Source organism: Strongylocentrotus purpuratus, unplaced genomic scaffold, assembly GCF_000002235.5.
Source record: "Strongylocentrotus purpuratus isolate Spur 01 unplaced genomic scaffold, Spur_5.0 spur5_scaffold_11, whole genome shotgun sequence".
NCBI classification, from domain to species: Eukaryota; Metazoa; Echinodermata; class Echinoidea; order Camarodonta; family Strongylocentrotidae; genus Strongylocentrotus; species Strongylocentrotus purpuratus.
Window position 1 is genome coordinate 7,609,464 of NW_022145596.1, and position 14,624 is coordinate 7,624,087.

General features: G+C 40.5%; 1 protein-coding gene across 1 annotated transcript in view; it reads left to right on the forward strand.

Annotated features, from left to right (window-relative positions):
* Positions 1–8,083, forward strand: part of LOC115922360 (formin-J-like) — a 65,588-nt gene extending 57,505 nt beyond the window's left edge. Inside the window, exons 13-16 of the mRNA XM_030981266.1 lie at positions 410–530; positions 898–1,062; positions 1,477–3,306; positions 3,727–8,083. Coding sequence (XP_030837126.1) covers positions 410–530; positions 898–1,062; positions 1,477–3,306; positions 3,727–6,159 — 4,549 coding nt within the window. The 3' untranslated portion in view covers positions 6,160–8,083. The remainder of the gene's footprint in view (positions 1–409; positions 531–897; positions 1,063–1,476; positions 3,307–3,726) is intronic.
* The last annotated feature ends 6,541 nt before the right edge of the window (positions 8,084–14,624 follow it).

Consider the following 14,624-nt stretch of genomic DNA (forward strand, 5'->3'; position numbering starts at 1 on the left):
CTTATTTTTCACCTAAAAATTAGACTCTTTTGCACATTCTCAATACGACATTCTTTTGATTCGACTTAATGTATTGATGCTGGAGTCTAAATAGTCCTGATTTGTATCATTCAGCATGGACTTAACACACTTTGGATCCTCAACAAACAAAAATAAATGAAAAGGTTCAGACATTATATCCCCATTTATTTCGAGCCGAAATCTGTGTTTCACCTGGTAAATGCTATTAATAAAATTGTCTATACTCAAACTGTTTTAACACTCTTCAGCTAATTTTGTTGTTATAACATGATTCTGCAAAGTGAGTAAAGTTCTTCTGCTTCTTGTAAGACAGAACATGATAAATCTGATATTCACATTGTTCCTTTTTTTTATATTTATCATTCTATCATCCATTTTTTAATTACAGATTCTCGATAGATCAGCTGATTGCAGATGTCAAGAGTCTTAAAGAGAAGGTTGCCAATATAGATGAACAAGTCCAAACTGTCACAGATTCATACAAGGAACACATGCAACAATTTCTTAAGGTTAGTAAGACCCGCCGATGCGAAATGGTATAGCTTGATACCTCCAACAAGATTTTAAAAATGTTTGTTGTCAACTGTGTAATGCCGGAAAATCACCATTTTGATGTACGAATCATACTTCTGCATGATACATACTTAGTTTATAAACTCATATATAAATCACAAATAGATTTCCGCTGAGTTGTCTCGGACGTAAAGTGGTATTGAGCCTATAACTTTAAAAAGAATAGAAGATTTATATTTCATATCGCCAAATGTTTTATGGAGAAAGGCAGAAAGATGAGGTAGGTTGTGAAACTATACATTTCAGGTTATAAACGAGGCAAAATTCGTAAACGAAATGCTTTTTGCTTTTATGTCTTTCTAGGGTGCAATGGAAGAATTAGAGGATATCAACTCAATGTTGGAATGCGTGGAGGAACAGAAGGGTAAGCTAGCCGAGTACTTCTGCGAGGATGTGAGTACCTTCAAACTGGAGGAATGTCTCCTGACATTCAAGGTATTCTGTGAGAAGTTCAAGAAAGCAATAACGGTAAGTGTAATCATTTGACGTTGACTAATAATAATGAATAATAATCACTATTTGAATGTAACACTCGAAAGGTTAATCCACCATGTGCTCCAACAGCGTTTTTACCGTTGGCTATATATTTTGGTACATATTTAGTTAAGGTTTAGTTTTGATTAAGTATTAGGTCGGATGTAAGGTTAGGTGTAGAATTGGATCAAGTGTTTGAGTTTGGAATTATAAATTGACCACAAAGCAATGGTCTCCGGAGAATCTTGTCAAGTCATGGAGAAAAAAAAGACTCATCAGATTTGTCATTGAAGCAACTGCGTATGTACTGTAAAGTGATTTTTTTTCCTTAAATGTCGAATTAAAGAAGTAAACATAGCAAAATGGATTTATAACAAAATGTCATTCCATTCTTTTCTCTGACTGCAGGAGAACGAAGCAAGAGTTGTCCAGGAGAAACGAGCAAAGCAACGCCAGAAGCAAAATGAAGAAAAGAAGGCAGCAACCCTAAAGCGTAAGGAGAGCATAAAGAAGACTCCCACGCGGTCCATGAGTGCTCCAGCAGGCAAAGAATCAAACTCTATCGTTGACCGCCTCCTTGGAAACATCCGTGATGGTTTCACGGGAAAAAATCAGGGCATGGACACTGATGGAACGACTACTGATAGTGACTATGGCAGCAGGCCGACCTCACCAGCACCCAATGCAGATACAAAGGCTTCCACCGAGGATGTTTCGCCTGCTTCCTTTACGCGAACATCCGTGGCACGACGGTCATTCCAGAAGACGCCGAACCTGAACGCGATTTCGGAGAACTCGTCCCAAACACGTGATGACACTGATAGTGGTTCAAAACGGTTATCTTACGAATCTAAGAGCGATGATCCTCTACTGAACTTGCTCATGTCTGGCAACGATGATGAAACATTGTCACAAATATCTTTCAAACGTGAAGGCAGTGTAAGACGCAGCGGTCGTAAGCGACGAACATCTCAGTATAGTGTAACTGGAAACCGCGAGCGAGCTGAGTCGCCAGCTGCTTATGTTTCTGAACAAGAACCCATAACAAAACCACAAAAATCAGAGCCAGAGAATAGCGGAGATTCAAAACCAGAAACATCAGAGGAATACAAAGTACAGAAGAGTCCACAAAAGCGTAGTTACCGTTCCAAGACTTCCCTAGATAGTCCAGAGACTTTGCTTGCAGTGAACAGTCTTGCAAGGAGAGATAAGCTCAAAGACTTCATCAACGAGGACAATAGCGTTACGAGCCCTACCGAACCTAGAGACCAAACTATATACCGTAATGTAAAATCGCATAATGAAGTGACCCGCCCAGTATCATTTGGAAGCGATGATGGCAGCATTAATTCGGAGGTCGCCGATGCTCTTTCCGATAGAGCAGAGACCACACAAGTGTGTGATCACATTCACCGTGAAAGGATAGCAATGTATGCTAATAACACTAGTCTGAATTCTTCAGAGTCCGATAAAAGGCTTTCAGGTGATTCAGGAACATTTCAACCTATCTCAGATGACTCGACAGACAGTAAGCGCAACTCGCGAGCCGATTCGGAAACGAACGAATCAAATGATGACCAACTCAATCTAGGGACAATGGCAAATAAGATTGAAGCAATGACTCTCAATCTAGACAGTTTAGAAAAGCATAAAACCACCGAGTCAGAAAATCGCGAAAAAACAGTCGAATCCAAAGAAGTTGATGTAACGATTAACGATAGCAAGCCTGAAGGAAACCGGTTATCTAACTGGAATAATAATGTCCAAAGTATGAACATTGAAGCAGCTGTAAGCGCCGTAGAATCTTCGGTTTATGATCGCAGTCCGAGTAAAGAGGACAGCACCGGTTCTAAGAATGAACCAGAGCGAAGAGAAAGTGCCTATCGCGCTCGTCTCCGCCAATGGAAGGCTATGCGAAGTGAAAGCGTAAATCAAGAGCCAAAGGGAAATCCCGAACAACTCACAGAAGAACGGGTAGGGTCGAAATCCTACGAGGATGTAAAACCAAGCGAGACCTTCATGGACACACCTCTTACGCCGCATCTCGCCATGGTTGCCATGGAAACTGAGAGCGTGGAGGAGAGATACTTGGATAAGATCAACCGTGACCGTTCCTTGCTGGAGAGTATCCTGACGGGCCAGTCGACGCCTGAGACGATTCCCAAGGAGTTATCACCGGCCCCAGCAGATGATACCCCGCCGGTTCTACAACGACCAGTAGGACTCAAAGCTTTGAAGGTAAACATTTCAATATTGATGACAATTTAATTTTCAAAGTTATCTCATTTTGCGTAGCATTTACAGGAATCTCAAATCACATCGTCTTGGTTCCCCTAAATGTGAAAATCAGATACAGAAAATATAATATGTATGAAGAATTATGATGGGATGGTCTAGGCGATGTATAATTGTCTTTAGTACGTTTTTGTAATATGTACATTTAATTTTTCAAATTTAAAGATGATATTTAGGTTTACGAAGCTTTGTATATTAATTGTACTCGTGATACGCATTATTATCCAAGGGAAATACATTCAGTTGCCTACTTTCAGTGACCTATCAACGAACTGCTCATTGATTTTGTTTGAAACGGAGATTGAAAATTCAAACTAATATCTATTTTTTTTTGTTATCTTTTTTTGTATCTTTAACTTGCAGCTGAAACGATTGTCTTCTGAAGTCATGAATGGTTCTGATGATGAAGACCCCTGGTCCACTATTGACCGACAACAGATTGAGATCCGCCGTAACATCTTCGATATCAAGGTCGAGCAGCATCGACGAAGTCAGTCTGACATTTCCACCCCGAACAGTCCCGTCAAGGAGTACAAAGAGTTCCTATCAACGTCACAATCGGACGTATTCAACAATGATGATCTTTTTGTGGAGGATTTAGAAACAGTGCAAGACATCAACCAGAACGTTACAAAGTCTCCAGATATGTCTGAGGACAAAGCTCCGGCTTCGGAGGATGATGTAGAGAGGGGTAAGACCGTCATCCCGATAACTGGTACAGACATCTATGCTTTAAACAACATTGGATCCTCAATTGTAGAAAATGGATCAGCAAGTAGAGAAAATGGATCGGAGTCAACGGTTCCAGAGATCACTAGCCCTGCAAAAGAAGTGCCTCAGGTTGAATCTTCAGGAGTGAAGAAGGATTTAAAGGAAAACGTGAGCAAGACTGTTACTAAAGCCACTACTAGCTCGAACAAGAAGGTTACGAGCAGCAAGACAAGTCCTGTTGAGAGAAAAGCGGTGAATAGTGTCAATGGAAAGACGACGGGATTGAAGAAAAACTTAACGAGCCCTTCCAACAGGACACCAATTGCTAATTCCAGTGCAGGAAAATCATCCCCATTATCGCGTAATGGATCAATACGATCGTCTGGCACGGCCAAAAACTTGTCGCCATTACCAAGAAGTACTATATCATCACGTAGTCCAACGTCGACTTCCCGCAGTGGTACTCCTACGACGACGAAGAGGAGCCCGATGTCAGTCTCGCCGAGGTTACCTGTCGGGTCAAAAATCAACGGTATTGGTAACGGTGGAGGTAGCAGAGCAAGTAGTTATGATTCCCTGCAATCGTTTTCTTCTGAGCGATGTGACTCTGCCGCTAGTGGCGCTTCCTCTGTCTCGAGCGTAAGCCAGTCAAAGAAACCAGTCAACAGTTCCAGGACGGCTTCGACAGTAACTCGCGGTGCGGCTGGAACAGCGAAAGCACCACTGGCAAGATCAACGTCAAATTCAACGTCAACTTCATCAACGGGAACAAGGTCGAATGGATCCCCACGCACACTTCCGAGTGGTTCAACGCGGCGCAATGCAACAACAAAACCTGCTGCTGCTGGTTCTGCAAAAACAGGAAAGACTTTTGTCCGTGGAACGCCTGAACGGACTACCATTGCTGGTAGTGCGTTAAGGTCTTCCAAACCAAGTTTAAGTGCTGCATCTTCGGTCAGAAGCTCACTTCGAGGAACTTCTGCTACCGAGAAAATGTCCGCAACTTCCACCACCAAGTCTTCTTCTTCATCATTATCTTCCTCGCCACGAAGTGTATCAAAGGACACAGCCACCACGAACAGTAGTTTCAGCAGAGCAGGCTCGGTCAGAAGACCAAATGGGTCGAACAAGGCAGGAACGAAGAAACCATACATCTCCTCTCATGCGACATTATCTGCAAGGAAGAGTGCATCTGAGTCTTCTGCTAGTACGAAACAGACATCCTCTCCAAGGACAATTAGCTCAGTTCGCAAAAGCGAATCTCCTATATCCAGGAAAAAAGCACCAAGCTCCGTGAGCACCAAATCAGGTGCGTCACAAAGTACAACTCGTAGGGCTATTAGCACTCCCGAGCCTGCGGAAGTCCTGGAAGTAGATCCAGAGGCACAGAATTCCATTCCAGAAAGTGCAGTAGAGGCACTTCAAGCCAGGTTGTCTTCGAATAACGATGTGAAAAGTGATGATACTGCGAATGAGGACAAAGAGGCATCAGTAAAACTCAAACGTGAAGATGCAGTTGAAAAGTTTCAAAGTCAATTTGAGGACTTTCGGACGCTACCTCGAAGTTCCTCAGACCCTGACATGCTCCGGAACGCTGAATCAACACCAGACGTGACACTGCGCGACAAGTCGTCAAGCTCCACCTTTCGGCGCAACGGTCCCCAACGCTACTCACTGCCACCAACCTCCAAAAACATTACACCATCACCTACGGGTAAAAAGGGTGGAAAACCCGGCAAATTCAGTCGGATGATGAACCGACTTAGCCTCAGTGGGTCTAAGAAGAGCGACAAACTCGATTCCCGTATTCTGGAAACCGCAGGAGAAAATGCCGCCGATGACTACGTCTTTGCTGCTTCGTCTTCCACGCCGAAGAATAAGAAACTGTCAAGCGGCAACCCCTCAAAAGACAGATTTTCGCGGAACAAATCGGCGAGTTTACGCGTAAGCTCGAAAACTTCAAAAACGGCCACGTCTGTGACAGCAGGTACCAAGGACTCAGACACCAGCAAAAGGCGTCTTTGGCGATCATCATCCGTCAAAAGTAAAGACAAATCTTCTGTCGCTAAATCTTCAAGGAGGTGAAATAACTCTATACCGTTGGAAAGAACCTTAACGTTGATGTAAACTATTTCTTACATTAAAGAAGGAAAAAAGACTACAATACTTGCCAATAATAGAAAATTAATAAACATGTATCAGTTATCAAATTGCGTAATTATTTGTCAAATGCGTGGAGTTTGCAATTTCATATCGGAGATTGTGTAAATACAAAGAGGTCTATATAGACAATGCGTGTCTTTTCGTGGTACATGTATTGAAATGTTGACTAAGATATCGAAAGAAGAAAACAACAATTTCTCAGGGAAAATGATCAATCTGCATGAGACAAAATAATATGAGTGTCAGATCCGATTTGTTTTAAATTTTTGAAGCCATTTTACTTTCTGAATGGTCTCATTCATTTCATGATTAAAAGGAACGCTTTTGCAAACTTCATTTTTCTCAAATCTATATTTACAGACAGCATTGTATAGATAGACATAAATTTAGAAACACAGGGCAAGTTTATTATACGTTGTTTTATTTTCAGCATATCACAAGTTTGGAACAAACCTTTCATTTGGCAAAATAATATTTACATGTACCGTCAGCATTAATTGCGCATTGTCTGGTGTAAGTAAATAAAATAAAATGTCAATTATTTCTGTCGCTTCTTGAATTAAACTCGTATATTTAGATTTTGTTATTACAAATGTTTGTTCCTTTTCCCTATCGATGGCTACTCATCAAAACGTCGCCAATCCTCTGGTAAGATCCCATCATAAACAGACTCAATTGTAGAACACTGGTATATAACATGGAAATGGACTATGAGACTGCTGAAACTGCTGAATCTTTCACGAGCTGAAAGTGTCTGCGCGGTTTCGACGTTCATACAATAGTCTGCTTGGAGATCTGACAAACTGTTTACAGGCACGCGCAAGGTGATGCTATAGTAAAATGGATCATTTAAAGTCGTTTGATGATATAATAAGTTCTATTCAACGGGAAATATTCTTTGCATGTGTTTTACTTCTGAATCTTTCTTCGGGAAGGTGTCTGAGCAGTAAATATCTGATGAGGGAATCCCAATTGTATAGTGTGGTACCTAAAATTGTTAGGTATATGAAATGTTACCTGAGGAATGGAATATTTACCTTAAGGAAAGAAGCATTGAAATGATATTAATCAGTATAGCCTGTAATTCATTCTTATTAAAACCGTAATATATATCTGTTCCTGTATCTACTTTGTTCCCATGCCTTGTATACTCTTCAATATCTTGTAAATTAAAAACGGATTGAGACGAAAAATATTTTGGTAAGCTATTAACCCTTTTACAAATTGAAAAAGAATATTTTTTAAATACTTGATAACGTGCGATGTATCAAAAGTGCCTTGTAAATTGTGTAAATGCCTTTATTGTTTTATGATGCGATATTTATGGAGCAAGACATACAATAACACGCAATAAATATCGTTTATATTTCTATTTGGCTAGGTGATTGGATGGTATTGGATCAATAAAACTAATCGAACTAGAATAGGAAAATAGAATAGGCTGCCACTACCCTGGCAGCATCATTGGACACGCGTTTCAACCAAGTTGACGCAATTTCGGTAGTTTTTTTTAGCCATTTTAATTCCTCATTTGTGTATTGTTGTTTACATATCCTTTGACTATATAGATGTACAGTTTCTGGCAATTTATTTTTTCCTTATTAACGTATTATTATTCGGCTGATGTAAATATTGCAAAATCTGAATATTTTGTTCTCAGTTTTCCTCAGTTTTCAGTTGCGCATAATTATGATGGTTTCATGCTTAAGTTACATGTAAGTACAAAACCGATGAAAGCAGTTGATATCATTTCCATGATGATAATGTTATGATAATCATGATCGCAATTGTTATATAATGCTTCCATTTGTGTGGACGGGGTTGTGATTGCCCATAGACTATTGTATGAGAACTAGTAGTGTATTCTTAACTTCCACAACCACAAGCGCTATGATGATACAATTATTCTCGATTTTTATTGGAAAGCCTTTAGTTTTGAAAAGTTTTCTCAAGAATTCAGTCTAATGTGTTTAGAAAATCAAATCATTCAATGTATTCAGTATATATATATCATAGAATATTTTGAGTTGACTTAAAACAGTACTTACTCTATCCTACTAAGAATTCTTAAAAGGAGACTTCATTGCATGTTAACAGTGGAGTTTTCTCAAAAATATGTAATGAATAACGTACCCTTTGCATTTGCATGCGACTATATAATTATGTTCTTATGTCATTTTTTAAATTTGACTTAAAAAGCTATCTTTTGATACGAATAAAATAATCTAAATTATTTTGTTATGACATGAAAGGTAAATGAAATGTATTCTGACATAAGTGGAATGTACAACTGGTGTTTGAAATAGCAAACTATTTGTTTTTTACGAGCATAAACAGACAAAATTGTAGGTGTCCGAGGAAAATCTCGCATGGCAGGGATGGCATTGACTTAGATGATGGCATTTTTGTCTTCAACTCAAACCATTTTGTTTTGGTATTTTATTCAATTATCGATTTATTTACGTTCTCTTTTCATTTGTAAATAGGAAGAAAATAACTCCATTTTTTGTAATTGTAATTAAAAGACATTTATTTAGTATTTATATATGCTATATCCATGATTTAACCGCTTTTTATTGACACAATAAAAAAAAGACTACTACACGTACCCCTCTGCGCTTATACAAATAATTTTTTACTTTGGTTTATGTGTTGATGTCCGTTACGTTCTTCCAGAAATAATTCTCATTGCTGGGTATTAATTTGCGGAAAGAATTAGATTAGAGAGGAATTTTTAGGCAAATGAAAACAATTCGGAAAATAAAGTGAGATGGAATCATTCAAAGTGAATGGAGCGATGAAATGAAGTGAGTGCTAAACTTCAAAATATCGGAGTGAAAACTTGATCATAATTTGAGAGTTTCGAAAAATCAAAGGCGACACAAATTCTTTGTGCGTCACCTATTGAGATGTACGACCATGACAATACACTTTCATTATCAATTTTTGTTTGTAGGCAATACATTATAGGGTAGAGAAATTGCCCTTCAGTTAAAGGCACTCTGTCCTACTTGTAGCTACTTGCTCCCTCTATATAGAAAACTTCCCCAATCGGTGCCTGTTGGTCCCCCATGATCCTCTTTTTCTTATGTTAAATGAGAGCTGAGTTAATGAGATAGCCACCTGTCACAGTGACCTCGCTTGCTCACTGGGTGGTCTAATCCCTTCTAGCTGAAGTAGTAAAGCCAGCCTTTAATTGCATGCAAGTCTTTGCATTTGTGTTGGAATAAGAGATGAAATGCATGATGGAGCAGTGAACTTAGAAAGTGAATGGGATTGAATAAAGGAGAGAAATTAAAAAGATGATGTAGTAAGAGCGCCGTGGTATATTGGTGACGAACAGGGGCGGCCGAGCGACTTTCAAAGTGGGGGGGGGGGCACCAACAAAAAAGGGCACTTTCTGGAAAAAAGGGCACCTACAGTAGGAAATCTCAAAGCGAAAATATACAATTTTTAGACATTGGTATATACCCCTACATTGTGATTACATTATCAGGGATGATTTCAATATTTGTTTCTCTTCATACATCATACAAGATATCGCTTAAGCATCAAACTTTACAGTTGGGTGTGATGTCTGAATATGCATTTACGAGCGAGCGAGCGAGCGAGAAAAATTTTAAAGATCTGTGAGGTCGCAGTGCGAAAAATTACATCTTATAAAGAGGAAAAAAGCCAATCGTGATGGGGTTATAAGCACATTCTTATAACGGAAGACTGAAAAGACCTTTGATAAGTAACATAATTATATAATCTTTAAATGCAAGCGAGCGCAACGAGCGAACTTTGGGGGAAACTGCTCTTAGTCGCTTTAAATAAGGGGCACGTTTAATGATTACATGAAAAGGGGACAATTATCGAAAGGGATAAGACACTTATTAGAAAAGAAAAGGAGCACGTGTATAAGTACAAAGGATAATTATAAGAGGTGAAAATGAGGCATTTTTTCACTTGAAAAGAGGCACTCACCAGTGATGAAAAGGAGGCGTTTACGAAAATGGGAAATATGCATTTGTTGACGGAAAAGGGGCACCCATCAGATTTTAATAGGGTCATTTATAAGAGGTGAAAAGGGGATAGGTCCCTTATTAGAAAGGAGAAGGGGCACGTATCATTATTAAAAGGGGAATTATCAGAGTTGCAAAGGGGCACTGACCAGATATGAAAAGGGGCACTTATGAAAATGTAAAAGGGGCACTTATAATATAGGAAAATGTGCATTTCTTGAATGAAAAGGGGGCACCGTTCAGATGTTTAAAAGGGGGCAGTTATGAGAAGGGGAAGGGGAAGTTATGAGAAGGGGAAGGAGCTCTCTCTTTTTAATGGGGGCACTTATCATAAGGAAAAGGGGCACTTATTAGAAAATAAGAGGGGCACATGTTAAAATGAAAGGTGCGCTCATCCGAGTTTAAAAAAGGGGTAGTTATCAAAAGGAGAAGGGGCACTTCTTACAAAGGAAAAAAGGGGAAGTTGTCAAAGTAAAAAGAGCACCTCTCAGTTTTGAATAGGGCAATCATCAGAGGTGAAGGGGGCACTTATTAAAAGTGAAAAGGGGCACTTCTCGTACCTGAAAAGAGGCACTTACTAGAGATTAAAAAGGGCACTTATTCAAGATAATTTCAAGATTCATGAGAATGGAAAATGAACATTTATTGCAAAGGAAAATGGGAACATGTCGAAGGAAAAGGGGCACGTGTCAAAAATAAAAAGGGCACTCGTCAGAGGTGAAAAGGGGAAAGGGGCACTTTTACTAAGTAATAGGGGCACTTGTCAAAGTAAAAGGGGCACCTTTCCTATGTAAAAGGGGCACTTCTTACAAAATAAAAGGGGCACTTTTCCTATGTAAAAAGGGGCATTTTGGGGGTATCTGAAAAAGTGGGGGGGCACTGTGCCCCCTGCCCCCCCCGGAGGGCCGCCTCTGGTGACGAAGGCTCTTGATTCTCATACGAGAGGTTTTGATTTCGATTCTTCTCGTTGCTGACATCCAATTATTATTTTTTTCAACAAAAAAATATTGACGTAGATGGAGCTATTGTTATTGCAATGCCAGAGCCATTGCTCATAAATGGCTCTGTGCTATGCACAATATGATAGACCATTTGGACATTGGTCATTGGTCAAGTTTTAACGTTTAAGGCATATCTTTGAATGTTTAAATATATTTTTCTAAAAAAGGGGCCTTACAAACATCACATATTTCTAATACGATTTGATCTTACATTTTCGGAAAGTGGTATCAAGTAGTTATAACAATTAAGAAGTTACAGAGTACATCAAATCCAGAGAGGGGGAAATGAGGGAGAGACAAAAAACTAGTATAGTAATACAGGCGGAAGCAGAAAGAGAAGTGAGGAGAAGGAGGAGGAGGAAAAGATGAAGACAAAGAAGAGAGAGAGAGAGAGAGTTAGGTATAGAAAAGAAATAGTCCTGCTGGAGAGGGAGAGAAACATGAAGAGAATGATACGGAGAGAGAGAAAGTTGAATACAAAGATAAACAAATTAGGGGGAGAAAGAAATTCAGAATGTAAAATGGTATAAAAAAAAAATAATAATACATGTATACTAATCAATTTGGAAACTGAGACCAGAGATTGAATTTGATTGAGAAGGAAGAACAGGGAAATTCATAGCTAGCATCCGGGGGCTAGCGTGCGTGCAACCAGTGGCGTAATGAGCAAAAACGTTTGGGGGGCTGACAAAAAAAAATCCGCATCACCCCACTCTAACATGCAGGCCCCGCTGAACGTTTTTCAAAGTGGGGTCTAGGGGCAAAGCCTCATCAGGGGGTCAGGGGCGTAGCCCCCGAGGCTCAATGGGTATGGGCATCAGTGGTGGATCCAGGAGTTTCTTACGGGGGTGGCATGGGGTGAAATATATGTAAAACCTGATGAAGCGACAGAGCGAGACTTTAGCGGCGAGGGAAACGAAGCGGGGGTGGGTAGGAAGCATTTGCAATTTTAGAACCCAGACTCACATTAGACGCCTTTTCAGGCACTTCCTGGAGTAATATGACATAAAATTGCTTTCTCCTACCCCCTCCAAGAGTAGGAATATTTTGCAATTTGAAAACCACATTTTGCGCAATAATGTCCACCGGCACTTCCTGCAAGTGAGACGTTGCCGCACAATGCACAAAGACGGTGGTCCGGTACTTCACCAGTTATATCGAGTGTATAAACTGTGTTGTTATGAGGGGCGTTACTAGATCTTTTTCAGTGGGGGAGGGGGGAGAGGCCAACGATTACCTTCAAAACGAGCCGCCAATTACCGACAAATATATTAATGCCAATGTCCCAATGTCTACAAATTTAACCCTGTAAACCCGGGGCCAGGAACTAAGTTATTTTTCAGTTTTCCCCCTCCCACGCGCGGAAGCTTTGATACTTCATTAAATTATTAGAGAAAGAATACGATCCGTTGTACCGTTCTAGACTTTTTATTCTTGTTTCGCCCCTCCCGCGCGAAGCGCGGAAGCTATGACGTTTCATTTATTTATTAGAGAAAGAAGACGATTCATTGTACCGTTCTCGACTCTTAATCCTTGCCTGAATTCATTTTCGCCCATCCCGCGCTTAGCGCGGAAGCTTTTACGTTTCATTAAATTATTAGAGAAAGAGGTCGTTTCGTTGTACTGTTTTCGACTTACAATCCTTGTCCGAATTCAGTTTCCTCCCTCCCGCGCGAAGCGCGGAAGCTTTCGGCGTTTCATTAAATTATAAGAGAATGAAGACGATTTGTTGTACTGATTTCTACTCTTAATCCTTGCTTTCACATTTCATTAAATTATTTGGAAAAAAAGACGATGCGTTTCCTTAAATTTTTACTCTTAATCCTTGTCTGAATAGAGTTTCCCCCTCCCGCGCGTAGCGTGGAAGCTTTGAAGTATCATTAAATTATTAGGGAAAGAAGACGATTCGAAGTACTGTTTTCGACACTTAATCCTTGCCTGAATTCAGTTTTCGCCCTCCCGCGCCAAGCGCGAGAGCTTTGAAGTTTAATTGAATTATTAGAGAAAGAAGACGATTCATTGTACTGATTTCTACTCACTTTGTCTGAATTCAGTTTCCCTCCCTCCCGCGCGATGCGCGGAAGCTTTGACGTTTCATTAAATTATCAGAGAAATTGTCTGAATTAATTTTTTCTTTTCTTTGTCCGATAAAAAGTCACAGTTCGTGGGAAGAAAAAAAATTGCCGGCCAACCGACATTAAATATTTCACCGACTTCAAACTTCTAAATTGATATAGTACACGAGCTAGATAGAGCAAGTCCCCCGACACAGCGGACCCGACACAGCAACAGTTATCTATGCGTATCTTTCTTGCTCCTTCGACGTGGCGACTCCACCCAACATTCCCTTTGCTCTCTTAATACCACCCCCTCTCTCTCTCTCCTCTCTTTCGTTTGTTTTGTTTTGTTTTGATTGTTTTCTTATGTTTCTTTTTTCTCCTTTTTTTCTTTCTCCTTTTTTTCCCTTTCTTTTCTTTCTTTTCCTTTCTTTCCTCTCCTTCCTCTTTTTGTTTTCTCCTTGTTTCTTCTCTTCTCTTTCTTTACTTGGTCATGGTTCAATTTTTTTTTTTTTTTTTTTTGGGGGGGGGGGGGGGGGGCTAGGCCCCCCCCCCCCCCCCCCCCCCCCCCCCCCCCCCCCACCAGTACGCCAGTGCGTGCAACTGTTGTGTCCAGTAGCTGCATGCTAGTAGATCTATGTCTAGAGGCTTACTATTGAGGATCATATTAGCGTAGTCTGTGCTTGCAGACTACGCTAATATGATAATTTTACACTATACCACAATGCCTAGAGCCTTGAGCAGAGCCTAGATCTGCCAGTTTCTGGCTGTGGAGTAGACAGTACAGAGCTTATTTTAATCTCATTTTGCACACAATGTAGTTACGAACAAGGACTGGCAAAGGTTTGGGCCTGCAAACAAGTTTTAGCCCCCACTGCACTGCATGCAATCTAGACTAGACTGTTTGCTTGAGATGGCCCATCCCACGTCGACAGCATAAACATTGCATCATTCGCGTGTATACAAGCAGTGATTTTCTGGGTAGCTAGCTAGCTAGTAGCCTTTTGACAAGGCCTCGTTGACTCTGGCTAAGCGGCTGAGATGAGTCTAGATACCCGGAGTGAACGCGCGACCGAATGACGAATGTCATGACAGGTCAATTTCGATGGACAGGTCTGGACAATTTGCACTGGCGTTCATTCAGGTTTTCGCGATTAGTCTCTTTTTAGTCGCTCGGCGTCTATCAGGCATGTGGCCTTGTTTAAAGGCTAGCTAGCTAGCTGTGCGCGCGCGCGTCACTTGAGCTGTGCATGTAAGCTGAGCCGATACCTGGGCCCCGTCTTACAAAGAGTTGATATCAATCGTAAGTTATTTGCGATTGA